The sequence below is a fragment of the Bos indicus x Bos taurus genome, chromosome 1, assembly GCF_003369695.1.
Source record: "Bos indicus x Bos taurus breed Angus x Brahman F1 hybrid chromosome 1, Bos_hybrid_MaternalHap_v2.0, whole genome shotgun sequence".
In the NCBI taxonomy this organism is placed as follows: Eukaryota; Metazoa; Chordata; class Mammalia; order Artiodactyla; family Bovidae; genus Bos; species Bos indicus x Bos taurus.
In genome coordinates this window covers 156,128,952-156,144,126 of record NC_040076.1, presented here as the reverse complement: position 1 = coordinate 156,144,126, position 15,175 = coordinate 156,128,952, and the positions used below count along the sequence as shown (strand labels likewise).

General features: G+C 44.8%; 1 protein-coding gene across 1 annotated transcript in view; it reads right to left on the bottom strand.

Annotated features, from left to right (window-relative positions):
* KCNH8 (potassium voltage-gated channel subfamily H member 8) overlaps window positions 1-15,175 on the bottom strand; it is a 501,290-nt gene that overhangs the window by 47,215 nt on the left and 438,900 nt on the right. The window contains exons 12-13 of the mRNA XM_027549713.1: window positions 5,379-5,417; window positions 377-729 (exon numbers count right to left, since the gene is read on the bottom strand). Of these exons, the coding sequence (XP_027405514.1) occupies window positions 377-729; window positions 5,379-5,417 (392 nt within the window). The remainder of the gene's footprint in view (window positions 1-376; window positions 730-5,378; window positions 5,418-15,175) is intronic.

Here is a 15,175-nt window from a genome sequence, read left to right as displayed (position 1 = left end):
CACCCACCAATGCAGAAGGCACGGGAGACGTGGGTTCAGTCCCTGCCTTGGGAAGATCCCATGGAGGAGGAAATGGCAACCCTCTCAAGTACATAAAAGTAGGTAGAGCTAAATGAATAAACAGAGAAGAGAAGCAATTAGGAACATTTAATGGACCCTTTTGAGAATATGATTAACATGATTTATTCTCATTCTGCCCACACTTCACTATAGAGTCAAAAATTGCACAGAAAAATTTAGGAAAGCTGAAGCCTCCAGGTTAGGAACTTGCATGGTAGAAAGGTCCAGAAGGCTGAGTAATTTTCTAGCCAGGTGCCAGTGGGGAGCAAAAGCAGCCACCTCCATTGGGAAAGGATTCTGTGAGCTAAGCTCTTACCTTGGACTGAGGTCTGGGGGTCCAGCTCTGTTCAAAGTCGAAAGCTGCAATTTCAAGTTCTTCTCTTTTCTTTTGCCATAGTTTGGGGCATCCGTCTCCTGCTTGGTTTTGGGGGAGTTTGAACTGGAGACTCTGATAGGTGAGTGAAACGGCACAGTTCCCGAGGCCAGCTGCTTCAGGCTTAAGCCGAGGTAGCTCTTACTGCCTCCAGGCCGCTTGCTGCGAGAAGAGGCGGGTCCCCTGGTGTAGACGGGGGACAGGGAGGCTGTCTCCTCCCCCTCGTCCTCCTCCTCCTCGTCTTCCACGATGGACGGCAGTCTCTTCTTGATGCTGCCATTTCCCTTGGGCTCCAACTGAACCAGAGGATGACACAGAGGATGAGTACAGACGTGAAGAGCTTTTCAGAGGCACGCACCATTCACCAGTAACTCCCATCTGAACAGTCAGCTCCCCGGGAGACTTTAAAACGGAAGACTTCACAGACTTGGCTTTTACTTATTCAGGTGTTCAAAGTCTCCCAGTTTCTGATCTCTGCTAGGTTTATTCTCTCTGCTCTCCTGCTTTTGTTTGTTTGGTCTTTTAAATCTTCTTAGTGGGAGCTATGCGAAAGGTGCATTTTACCAGGTTTGCATCAGGCTTTTCATCAGCCTGTTATTTATAATAGTATATGATGGCACACTTTTAGGAATAAGACATTTTCAATTTTACTGAGAAGTCTTGGGCCTTGATAGTTTAATTAACTAACTAATTTCATGTATCCTTATTATTTTATTTTATTGAATTATGGTTGATATATAAAATTCTATCATGTAATTCACAGATATATAATACGAGCCACAATTTTTATAGGCTATATCCACTTACAGTTACTGTAAAGTGTTGGCTATATTCCTCATGTTGTGCAATATACCCCGTAGCTTATTTTATACCCAATAGTCTGCACCCCAACTCTCCCGCCCTGAAGTTTGCCCTCCCCCCTACACTGGTAACCACCAGTTTGTTTCCTGTGTCTGTCAGTCTGCTTCTTTTGGGGTATAGTCATTAGTCTGCTGCATTTTTTAGATACTTCCAGGTATAAATTATCTCATACAGTTTTTGTCTTTTTTCTGTCTGACTGAATCCACTTAGCATAATTGGGCCTTGATATTTTAAAGCTACAGGGTCCTCAGTGGAACTTCCTGTGGATATCAACCAGCAAAATTATACTATCATGGAGAAGAAAGCTTTATTCCTATTTTGTATCATAGATGGAAGAAGATGAGAAGTTTCCTCGGTTCTCCTGGTTCCCACAAGTCAGGTGGTGGGAAATATGGCAAATGCTGTGATCTGCTCCCTGTAAAGGGCCTTGGGAAAGGCAGGAGCTGGTCTTGCCAAATCCTATGTAGAGTCCTTGCCTGGGGCCATTCAGCCTCACAGGCTTAGAAGCGGCTAGGGAGAGTGTGGGCCAGGACAGAGGAGGTGATGATGAAGGGGCAGGCGGACCGGCTGCAAGGCTAAGCTGGTGGCCCTTGGCAGAGCAGCGGAAGAGTCTGTTTCCTGTTCCACCCCAGACGTGGCTTCCCTGCTCCAAAAGGTCCGTTGATTGTCCTACCCTTCAGTGTCTTTTATACTTTCTTATCAACAATTTCTAATAAAAATAAAATCAACAGTGAACATCTAAGAGCACTATTCAAATGTCATGAGCTGTCATGGTTATTACTTCACCTTAATAAACACTCGGTTCACTGGTGTGTGAATTTTACTGTAATAGTTATACATATATGTGTGTGTGTATGTATGTATATATGGGCTTCTCTGGTGACTCACCTGGTAAAGAGTCTGCTTGCAATGCAGGAGATGACCCAGTTTCGATCCCTGGATTGGGGAGATCCCCTGGAGAAGGACACGGCAAACCACTCCGATATTCTTGCCTTGGAGAATCCCAGGTGAATTTGCATCTATAGTGACTGACAGGCCCATTCAGTGGACGCCACAGCTTTTATAAGCAAAACGATCAGTTCACTTAGAAAGATTTTTTGTGTATTTTAATTTCATGGGTTAAAATTTCTTGAAGAAAGGGAAAGACTCATCTTTCCAACAAGATGCAAATATTTTAATTAATGCAATGCCATCAGTTCTTTATTCAACATGCCTAGTTGCTCAGTCTTGTCCAACTCTTTGAGACCCCATGGACTGTAGCCTGCCAGGCTCCTCTGGCCATGGAATTCTCCAGGCAAGAATACTGGAGTGGGTTGCAATTTTCTTCTCCAGGGGAGCTTCCCGACCCAGGGATCAAACCCAAGTCTACCGCATTGCAGGCAGATTCTTTAGCATCTGAGCTATGAGGGAAGCCCCTTTATTCAATAGTCATGGTTTTGACTTTATTTTGTTTTTTCCCCCACAGCATTTTAAATTCTGTGCTTTTAACAAAAGGTGGACCCATGTGGAATTGCAGAGGAACATTTGCACACTAGTATTGTGGAAAAGAACAGTGAGGTCATCCAGCCAAAGACAGGACAGAGCAAACATCAAAATCGATGAGTGTATTCTCTAATCAGACTTCTGTTTACATTTGCACTGGCAATTTAATTATGCTTTTGTTTCAAGGAGGCTCCCTTGGCTCTAAAAGAATCTTCTGACTAGTAACCTATAAGATGCATGTACTCCTACAAGTTTGTTTAACTTTCATACTTCCATTTCGTCATGGAGATTTGGCACGCTGGACCAGTTGTTTAGATCCTACCTCTTGTGATCGGGGCAGCCAACACAATTTATAGCAAGAATTAATTTCTGGACCATCACTGCAGACAGTACCCAAATTTATTAAATTATTAAGCACCAGCCCCACAAGCGGCTTCTGCGCTGGAGGAGTACCAGTTACTTTCTTGGGCCATCCGTATAGAAACACCCTCTCTCTCGTGCTGCTGGGTTCATCTGTGTGTACATGGCCACAAAATTTAACCACAGATCTTTCTTTCCCTTCTCTTTGACCCATTTCTTCATTTCCCTCTCATCTTTCTCACGAAAGCTCCCATGGGGCAATTCCCACAGTCAAAGGAATCTCTAAGTGAGCTCATGACATTTTGCTGGGATAGTCACTTCAAACTCAGGAATGAGTCAGTCAAACCTGTCTTGACTAAAAGGAAAGCAGAATAAAGTCTAGCAGTTGAATGCACACATTTTTGGTCACACAGTCCTAAAAGTCCTACTTACTAGCTACAACCTTGATCAAGTAATGTGACTGTTTAAAGCCTTGGTTTCCTCATCTGTAAACTGGCAAGAGGAAGTTAAACCCTTAGTGATAATGCATTTTGCTGTGCTGTGCTCAGTCGCTGAGTTGTGTCTGACTCTTTGCGACCCCACGGACTGTAGCCCACCAGGCTCCTCTGTCCGTGGGATTTTCCAGGCAAGAGTACTGGAGTGGGGTGCCACTTCCTTCTCCAGTGAATGTGCTTAATTAAATGCTTGCCCTTGTGATGATGAGGATGATCATGAAGAAAATGGAAAAAATATTTACATTTGGGCAGGTCCTACAGATAGTATTGGGATGTTTTACATAATCTAGCCTTATTTCTTAAATAACTCTTAGCGATGCACCTTGCCCAAAGATCACTTTTTCCACATTCCCTTTCCACGTGGTTTAGGCATGAGGCCAAATTCTGGGATGATAGTGTTTAAGTGGACCAGTTATAAGGACTTTTTAGGAAGGCTCCTAGAAGAAGGGGAGCCCCCATCTTGCTCTTTTACATTTATTGAGTTTCTAGTCTGGAACACTGATGAAAGGAATGGCTCTCCAGCAGCCATCTGAGAGAATGAGGAGATCTTAAAGAAGGAAGGCGTGCGTGAAGGATCATGCAGCAAGAAGGAAATCTCTAGACCTGATTGACACTGTCATATTGCCCACCTCTGTCCTAATCCATGAGAGACAGACAAATATGTATTTTGTTAAAACCCCCGTTATTCTAGTGGCTTTGATACTGCAAATGAACAGAAAATACAGAATTTTTTTTTTGAAAGTTAAGGGTGGTCTATTCTTGGAAGGGATGTTCATTTTTAGAGTGCTGTGGAGTGGTGAAGAATTCAAATTGGAAAATCCAAAAGAAGGCTAAATTTCTCTTGACAAGAAAGAGAATATGGAAAGGGCTGGCAGAAAAGAGGTACAGTAATGAGGAAAGGATGCCTGTTGAGGAGAGTTTACATGGAGGACAGTTTTCCTAGTTCCTGGGGAGGGATTTTGTAGAGAAGGGAGAGGAAAGACAGTTAGTGCCAGAGAGAAACGTGGCTGATGGCACTGAGATGCTTTAAGAGTTTTAAAATGTTCCTCAATAGTAGCTCAGTTTGCTCCCCTCCTCCAACCATCTTCAGTCCGGTGCCAACATCTCTGTAACGTGTTCCGCAGCTGGATTTATTTGTGTGTCTCTGAGTGTGGGTGTGAAGTTGGGGGGCTCTGTTTCACGAAGAGAACAAGGCAAGAAAAGGAGCCATTTACAGGGAGAAGGCGATGGCACCCACTCCAGCGCTCTTGCCTAGAGAATCCCAGGGACGGGGGAGCCTGGCGGGCTGCCCTCCATGGGGTCGCACAGAGTCGGACACGACTGAAGCAACTTAGCAGCAGCAGCAGCACAGGGCTCCTGGCACAGGATGATTGGCAATAAAAGTCTAGGTTATAAATCTGACAAGCCACTGTTTGGGGGGAAGTTTTCCATGAAATTGGAAGGTTCTGAAAAGTTGAGACTGACCTACAAGCTCAATTCTACTAAGATGAACACTTCAGGACTTTGATATTTCGGGCAGGTTTTGCTGACAAACTGCTTTTTAACAATACCAATAAGGCCTTAAAAAGATTTATGAGTTTCCACCTTCCTGTTCCCAGACGCAGGGAAGTCAATTACCACATCTCTCACTGGGAAGTGTTTTAGGGGAAGTCAAAGGTGAATACGTAAAATCTTCAAGGGGGAAACAGATTTGTTGGAAATCCCACAAATTTTAGATAAATATTTTGCTCTTTGGCAAAAAGCCATACCTGTGAGACTGTCGATTTGTTTGATAATCTTGATATCACCTGAAAGAAGAAACAGACAGAAGTTGTAACCATCACTCACACCCGGGAGGCCAGCCCGCGCCCTGGGACCCTCTGCGGCTGTGTTTGCATCGGACGCACCCTCCTCAGGCAACGGAATAGAAGGAACTACAAGGGACCAAAAATCAATGCGCGGTTGGGGCTAAGTGTGGACAGCAAGATAAAAAAGGCCAAAAAACAAAACAAAACAAAACAAAACAAAACAACCAACTGCCACTTCTGAAGAGCCAGGAGCAAAAGCCGGGGTCAGAGAGAAAGCAGGGTCCTGGGCCTGCGCCCTGCACTCAGCACCACCTACAGCGTGGGCGGATCACCTGGGCTGCCTCTGGCTCAAGCCCTGGGCACAGTCCTTGCCCCACATAAGGACCAGCTTGCCCCCACCGTGGGGACTGAGCAAGCGAGGGGACCTGTGGTCCATTCTTGGTTCTCTCTGTGCAGCAGGGGCCCCGATGAAGACTTGCCTGAATTTCTTGTCTGGCCTTTTATCAATTTCTATTGATAAAGGAAGCCAGGAACCCTGGATGGTAACACGGGTGGTGTGGGCCTGGGTAAAACACACAGGCAGGGAAAAAAATGGCACTTCAGAGGTGATGGGGTGATTGGCCCACCCGTGTGGCCCAGCAGAGAGAAAACACCCCCTGAAAGGTGCTGGGAGCGTCTCCTGAGTCCGGAACAGGGAGCAGCAAATTTCCTGGCTGGCGTAGGGCACACCACTTACGGAAACCGCAGTCAAAGCGATGCGCTCAGTGGCTGCGTTTCCCAGCTGGGTGCTTTATTTGCTCTCCTGTCGTTCTCCATCTCCCTTATTCCTCTTCCTTGCCCTTTTGCTAAATTATCTTGTCTTCTATGATTCTGCTCTCTGGTTCTTGTGAAAACAGAAATCCGTGGAACCGTTTCTTACTTAATGTCATTTCTATCTCTTTATTCACTTGCCCTTCTTACTTAAATACAGGTGGCTGATTCTTTATGTTCCCTTTATTGTACTCTGTGGACTAGGATTGGAGAAGGAAATGGCAGTCCACTCCAGGATTCTTGCCTGGAGAATCCCATGGACAGAGGAGCCTGGCAGGCTACAGTCCCTAGGGTCGCAGAGTCAGACACGACTGAAGTGACTTAGCATGTGGACTAGGATTAGGATCACTACAGATTCTAATTTTCAATTTAATTGACTTTAAGATCCAATTGATTGTAAAAAATTTTTAAAAATGCTGTCGATTGAATTGTGACATGCCATCAATTATGACAGATCCCAATTTCAGAGATGTTAAAATGGGAAACACAAATGTGAAACATAGATTCAGTTAAGCTCAAAACACGTCTTGCATAAAATCAAACTACATTACTGTGGAGGAATACATTAGAAAACAGGCACCTTGCATGAAGTACAAAGAAGCTCTGCAAATTATAATATATTTTGGAAATATGCTTCGGGTCTCATTGTTTTTTGCTTAGATATACTTCTCTCATTTTAAAGTGGTAATAGATGCTATGAATTAACATAACTGTATTCACATGAAAAAAACACGCACTCGGAAGTGATCTGCCCAGTAAGTGAGACGTATTTGCTAATTCCGCCACCTCCCTCACTGTGTTTTGTAGATGATTAGGGAGCTAGATCTGTTATTATTTACACACATGTCAGCATCATTATTGCTTTGCAAATATATGTTTCATCAATGTTTAATTTTATCAAAGCAGTCAACCCATTCTACATCTGTTTAGTTGCCTAAATATGCATTAATCAGTAGCATTGTAGACATAAGTTTTGCAAAAATTCCCTAAGCAGTGACAAATAAAACAGCTGAATAATTAAAAATGTGAAAAATAAAGCAAAATTACAGTGCTGTTGCTACTATGGTAGACATAATACTGTGTTTTTAGAAAAGCTTTTCAGTACAGTTTGGATGAGAGAAAGAGCATGCTAGGTGGATTCAGGAAGTCCAACATCTCCAGGTCAGAGACACTCTCTAAGGAATAAGAGAAAGGCACCGGCCTTAGCATCTTCTGATTTGAGTGTGACTCCCAACCCCCATGGTTTACTACTAGTATGGTTCCCTGGAATTGCTGAACCCCAAGACTTTTTCTCTATCAGTGCTTCTTGGACTTCTGTGTGCACACAGATCACCTAGAGATCTTGTTTAAATGCAGGTTCTGCCTCAGGAGGTCTGGGGTGGAGCCTGAGACTTTGCATTCCGATGAGTGCCCAGATAATATTGATGTTGCTCGCCCCTGGGACACACTTTGAGTAGTGAGATCTTATAACCAATGTCACTGTTATTATCATCCTGTGTGTGCATGCGTGCTAAGTTGCTTCAGTCGTGTCTGACTCTTTGCGACCCTATAGACCCTACAGCCTGCCAGGCTCCTGTGTCCATAGGATTCTCCAGGGAAGAATACTGGAGTGGGTTTCGACTTCCTTTTCCAAGGGATCTTCCTAACCCAGGGATCAAACACACGTCTCTTATGTCTCCTGCACTGGCAGGCAGGCTCTTTACCACTAGCGCCACCTGGGAAGCCCTATTACCATCCTGCCAGCTATCAATTCCTCGAGTATTCACTGGCATCAGCACTCTGGCAAATGCTGCTCAGCCACATCACACCTATGTTCACTGCAAATCCTGTGAGGTCAGTGTTCGTTATATAGCCAGCACTACTGTGCTAGGCTCTCTGAATAAATCATTTCATTCACATATATTATTAATCACATGTATTTTAAAAAGAATGCTCTGATATATTCATTCTGTTGACTAATATCAATAAAAGTGAAAGTCGCTCAGTCATGTTCGATTCTTTGGGATGCCGTGCACTATACAGCCCATGGGATTCTCCAGGCCAGAATACTGGAGTGGGTAGCCTTTCCCTTCTCCATGGGATCTTCCCAACCCAGGGATCGAACCCAGGTCTCCTGTGTTGCAGCCAGCTTCTTTACCAGTTGAGCCACAAGGGAAGCCCAGGAATACTGGAGCGGGTAGCCTATCCCTTCTCCAGTGGTCTTCCCAACTCAGGAATCAAACCCGGGTCTCCTGCATGGCAGGCAGATTCTTTACTAACTGAACTATCAGAGAAATCCTGACTAATATCAATACTTCATGCTAATTCAGATTACCATTAGTGTAGAGAATACTAGTTTAATGGAAACTCAGTATTTTAACTTGGAGAAGGAAATGACAACCACTCCAGTATTCTTGCCTGGTGAATTCCATGGACAAAGGAGCCTAGCAGGCTGTAGTCCATAGGGTTGCAAGGAGTTAGACACGACTGAGCGACTACCGTGCAGTGTTTTAAAGCTAGAAGTGGCCCTACAGAGTCTCAGCTATAATGGTTTATACACGTGTCAGACGATAGGATGCTTTGAGGAGGGTTCCTTAAAAAAACCAGGTTACAGAGACTCCAATCAGTCTCTTTCTATCAGTGGTGGGTGGGTGTGGGGCCCAGATCTCCAGGTCAGGTTTCAAACTAACGAGTTAGTCCAACTCCCTAATTAGAGATGAGGAGACAGAGGTCCAGAAACATGAAAACACTTGCCCAGTTCATGCAGCGAGTCAGCGGTGGAACCTTCCCACCAGAAGCCACGCCTCCTGATTCTTAGTGACCAGTCAGCGGTGGAACCTTCCCACCAGAAGCCACGCCTCCTGATTCTTAGTGACCAGTCAGCGGTGGAACTTCCCACCAGAAGCCACGCCTCCTGGTTCTTAGTGACCAGTCAGCGGTGGAACCTTCCCACCAGAAGCCACGCCTCCTGATTCTTAGTGACCAGTCAGCAGTGGAACCTTCCCACCAGAAGCCATGCCTCCTGATTCTTAGTGACCAGTCAGTGGTGGAACCTTCCCACCAGAAGCCACGCCTCCTGATTCTTAGTGACCTTCCGCAGAACCAGGAGTTTTCTCAGGTACCTGCTCCAGCAGTTAACGCTGTTTCTCGGGCTGAAAGACCAAGTGTCTGACGAACCTCAGAATTTAATCTGGTTTGATGGTTGTCACAAAGTAGAGTCCCCCAAAACTCATGATGCTGAATTATCCAAGTGTTTTGTTAACCCTTGGAGTCACAGATCTTTTAGGAAACTGGTTGAATTCTAGGCGTTCTTTCTCCAGTGGGGGTGGAGGAGAGAAACACAGCTATGACCTTGGGATGAAAAATGTTTATTGATCCCATTTTCTTGTTCTGAACTAAAAGACACAACAGTTTTGAAAGTTTTGATGAAGGCAGCTATCCAATTTTGAGTCACTCCCACATGAGTTTTTATACCTTTTAGACAATGAGAACTGTTGGTGCTCTCTAGTGGGGGTAATTAGGGGGGGGGAAAGACCAAGGTGATGGAGGTTGGGAAGACAAAAGGGAAGTAAGTCAGATTCAAGACAAGGAAACAGAGCTGTGGCAGTAAAGTTGTGAGCGAGCTCAGGAAGGCTCCCGTCCTTGGGCTGTGCCCTTCAGTCCAGCCGAAGGGACGGTGGAGGGTGGAGGACGCGCAGTGAGAGCAGAGGACGGAGCCCCGGCCTCCCGCGAGGCTTCAGACAGAAGGAAGGTTCGTCCGTGCCCCCTTTCTTGATTCCGCATATAAGTGAGATTGGGACTGAGGAGGAGATGGCTGGATGGCGTCACCGCCTCGATGGGTCTGAGTAAACTCCGGGAGCTGGTGATGGACAGGGAGGCCTGGCATGCTGCGATTCATGGGGTCGCAAAGAGTCGGACACGACCGAGCGACTGAACTGAACCAAACTGAACTGATAGGCGAAAAGGAACTGAAAAAAGAGTCAATACGTGTTTATGTATAACTGATTCACTTTTCTGTACACTGAAGCTAACAACACCGTGAAACAACTATACTCCAAGAAAAGTAAATTTAAAAAAGAAGTAAGGCTTCATAACCTTGAAGACTGTGTAAGAAACTTTCTCAGCTTTGGTAGACAGGTTTTCAAAGATTCTTCTCTTTTTTCCCCAGTCCTATCCACCTAAATTACTCTGTGAGTAATCTGGAAGCGCACAGTGTAAGTCACAGAGTAATCTGTGAGTCCAGCGGGAGCTGGGAGCCTGCAATGCTACGCTGCAAAAATACTGCTCACTGTCATGGAGGACCGGAAGGGGAAAAACGGCCTCTTAGTCTTCAGAAGATTGTCTACAAAAAAAGGCAAACAAATTCACAATTTTTAAAACTGTGTTAAAAAGGCCCCAAGTTCTACTATTGAGATTGAAATGCAAACGGAAATCAAATATACTACAATTAATAGTAATTTTAGATGTGGCACGCACCTTTGCATCCCTTAATGCTGCCTCTTTTATTGAATGAAGACACTTTAATAAGGGCTTTCATAGGTTCATACCTGATCTTGGCCATTCAACTCACGTTTTAAGTTCTAAAATTTTCTAATAGCAAATCTTCCTCATGTTAGGATTTTTATGAATTCTTGTGGTTGGGAAGGGAGTGCTTTGATTTCTTTCGTCTCTCCCCCATCCACTAAAATCCTGTTTTGCTCTGACAATGGAGCTGTGACGGTGAGGTGTGGGGCCCTGCCTTTCGCAGGGGCTACAGGGCACCACCAGGAGGGACACGCGGGATGAGGCATTATCAGTGACGTCTCCCTTCCCTCCAGCGCTTCTCAAGGGGGTGTGCCACGGAGAGACTGACCACAACGGGACAAGAAGGAAGCATCTGCTGGTGAGCCCAGCACCCAGACCCAGCGCTCCGAAGGGCAGCCCAAGGGAGGCAGGACATCCATCCCATCGTCTGCCTGCTCTGCACGTAGGATGGATAGGCCCCTGTGTGGCCTGCAAATGTCGTCTCAACTACGGGCTCTCATAAGCCCCAAAGCAGCTAACTGCTTAATGAGGAAATGAGATGTGAATTACAAGGCCCTCTCTTCAACTGACTCGTGATATTGTTTGTTACTAACGCCACACTGATCAAGTCACAGGGTAGATGGAAGGAGCATACTCCCCCATTCAGAAAAGGGGGTTACCACAGCATTTGTCTCCTTTACTGAAGAGCAATGCTAACCAGCACTGGTGATTGGGATAAATAAAAGACGAATGAAGGATACTCACAAACAGCCCTATAGTTCACATAGTTAAGAAGTCCACTCTGACAAAGCCATGAATAACTGTCAAACCAACAGGTCTCATTTTTGACCTGCTGCTTTCTCTGGCAGGCTGAGTGGAGGTGCCACAAGCAGTGAGCAGCACCGGCGGGTGGCAGATACCAGGAACTAGAAACCTCCAGAGAAGGAGGAGGCTTTGGATGTGGGAGTGCTCATTTTCAGCTCAGCTCATCTGAGTGCTCACCACCATCTAATCTAAAGAGATATTTGAGGCTGGTCTGAAACTCAAGTGGGTAATGCAGTTTCTGTTATGTTTTCTTTGCTTTTTATCTAACTTTGGAATAGAAATGAGATTTTAATGAAAAGACTAGTAATTTTGACATTTCCTAATTTCACCGGGAACCTTGAGGTCAAGACAGACTATTAAAACTCGGAGGAGTAGTCTCTTCCCCTGTAACCACTATCACTTCTGGTGCAGGATGCCCAAGTCAAGGAATCCAGCCCCTTACTGGTGGCTAGACTAGGGAATCGTTGCCTGAACCTGCGGTGTAGGAAGCACCACAAAAACTCTTCACTGATATAAATTACGGTGAAAGGTCTGTATGTGGGGAACGGGACCCATTTAGGGGGTCCTACAGCAAAGCAGTCAAGAGCTGGAATCACCACAGTCTTGTCACTTATTAGCTACACATCCCCGGGAAGCAGGAGATACAACAGGCAAAGCTGAGGTAACAAATAACGGACTAGATTTCAGTGGCTTAACAGAAAGGAATTTTGTACCTCATTCTTCCTCTCAAAAAGGATGATGAAAACTAAAGCTGTTTTGAGAATGTGTAAAGTTAACAAGCCTTGGAGGCCCAGCTGGCCGCATCTGACATAGTATCGCCTTGAAGAGAGATGTAGTACAGCAATCAAAAGCAACTAAAAAATAATTCTGATCTGTTTGTCCGTATCGTTCAAGATCCTTAGAGGCAACGCAGTGATGAACTGCAGTGAGGTCTCTGTAGAGTGGCCCTCCTTGTCCGTTCCCTTCATGATCACAGTGGTGCTCTCCAAGTTCCCTCACTGAGACTCTCCCTGCATCTCTCCTGTTCACTTCTGCTTCCTTCTGGCCATCACGTCCAGCGTTCTTCCAGAGGGGGCCCCTTTCTTCTGTCTCCAGGAAACCTGCTGGGCTTCCCAGTGGTGAAGTGGTAAAGAATCTGCCTGCAACTCAGGAGATGCCAGATCTGAGGGTGAGTCCCTGGGTTGGGAAGATCCCCTAAGAGAAGGGAATGGCAACCCACTCCAGTACTCTTGCCTGGGTTATCCCATGGACAGAGGAGCCTGGCGGGCTACAGTCTATGGGATCACAAAGAATCAAACATGATTGAGTGACCAAGCACGGGATGTGTACATATCTTATCACTGCAATTTAATGATCCACAAAGAATCCTTACCTATTGGTGCATTTGGTAAGTAGAACTGGACATGGAAAAAGAGACTGGTTCCAAATAGGAAAAGGAGTACGTCAAGGCTGCATACTGTCACCCTGCTTATTTAACTTCTATGCAGAGTACATCATGAGAAATGCTGGGCTGGAAGAAGCACAAGCTGGAATTAAGATTGCTGGGAGAAATATCAATAACCTCAGATATGAAGATGACACCACCCTTATGGCAGAAAGTGAAGAGGAACTAAAAAGCCTCTTGATGAAGGTGAAAGAGGAGAGTGAAAAAGTTGGCTTAAAACTCAACATTCAGAAAACGAAGATCATGGCATCTGGTCCCATCACTTCATGGGAAATAGATGGGTAAACAGTGGAAACAGTGTCAGACTTTATTTTTTTGGGCTCCAAAATCACTGCAGATGGTGACTGCAGCCATGAAATTAAAAGACATTTACTCCTTGGAAGGAAAATTATGACCAACCTAGATAGCATATTGAAAAGCAGAGACATTACTTTGCCAACAAAGGTCTGTCTAGTCAAGGCTATGGTTTTTCCAGTGGTCATGTATAGATGTGAGAGTTGGACTGTGAAGAAAGCTGAGCACTGAAGAATTGATGCTTTTGAACTGTGGTGTTGGAGAAGACTCTTGAGAGTCCCTTGGACTGCAAGGAGATCCAACCAGTCCATTCTGAAGGAGATCAGCCCTGAGATTTTTTTGGAAGGAATGATGCTAAAGCTGAAACTCCAGTACTTTGGCCAGGTCATGCAGAGTTGACTCATTGGAAAAGTCTCTAAAGCTGGGAGGGATTGGGGCAGGAGGAGAAGGGGACGACAGAGGATGAGGTGGCTGGATGGCATCACTGACTCGATGGACGTGAGTCTGAGTGAACTCCCGGAGTTGGTGATGGACAGGGAGGCCTGGTGTGCTGTGATTCATGGGGTCGCAAAGAGTCGGACACGACTGAGCGACTGAACTGAACTGAACTGGCATAAAGCTAATTCCTGTTAATAAGTGGTAATATATTATTATTGATACATTGGTTATGAAGAACATTTTCTTTTAATTGAGGTAATAAGAAATAGGGCATTATTATCTAGACGATGCAGAGTTAAACATTGAACAGATGGGTCTGTCCAACTTAAACACTAATGTATATATATAAAGACTTCTTAATAAGGAGGCTGCTAGACTTAAACACGAACACCTCCGACTTGCTCTCCTGTATTAATAGAAGAGCTGTCATCCCATGTACAAAAATACACTGTTCTTTGTACGGTACTGGATTGAACACTTTATAAGAAGTAATAGCTTGACATTCTATTCTTTTCTCTCTCAATCTCTTTATCTGCTTCACTTAAGTAAAATGAGGCACTTTCAAATTGCCCACAAGTATGAATATAGTCAGTAAGATACTGAAGTGTGTACAAATTAAGTTGAGCACAATTTTAACTTCTTTGAATTCAAATATGTGAATTACCTTTGGAATTAAAAACAAAAGATATCCCTTAACACTTACGTAAAAAGGATTCTTTTGGTATGTAGTTCATATTATCCTAGAATGAAAAAGAAAGGAAATACACACAATTGTGTGAAGAAAACTAACTAGAAATCTCTCAGCAATGACACACGTCTTTAAAGATTTCAGGTGTAAGGAGGTATGCATCAAATCGATGATTTGGGAGTTCGGCAGGCTAATCAATGCTAGAAGACTTTACACAGCTTAAACTCATTATGTGGAGCTGAGATTCCAGGCCCCCCAGTGACCAGCTCCTGATTAGGGTACAATGGCTCCTGGTTAGCCTGTAAAACCAGCTACTATGCAATTGTAAGGAAACACAATAGCTGGTTTCAGAAGACTTTCAGGATACATGCTGGGTACTCCGGTTCCAAACCAGGTCGGTGAACAAAGGTGCTCAATTTGAAGTGAGAATTTTTGCATCACAACTCTCAGTGGCACTTTTAAAGTTAATAGGAAATGCCTGGTTTGCTACCTAGGAAGCCCACTGCCAATTACACACTGAGAAGCTGAAGACGGTGTTAGAACTGCAAACTGAAATGAGGTACTTTGTAGATTTGAACTATGGTAGGTACCTCAGATAGTCTCACTCAGCTACAGAAAATAAGAACAGGCCTATCTAGCAAGTCGTGGAAGCTCAGTCAATAAAACATCCGCCTGAAATGCAGGAGAATGGGGTTCAGTCCCTGGGTTGGGAAGATCCCCTGGAGAAGGAAACGGCAACCCACTCCATCAGTCTTGCCTGGAAAATCCCATGGACAG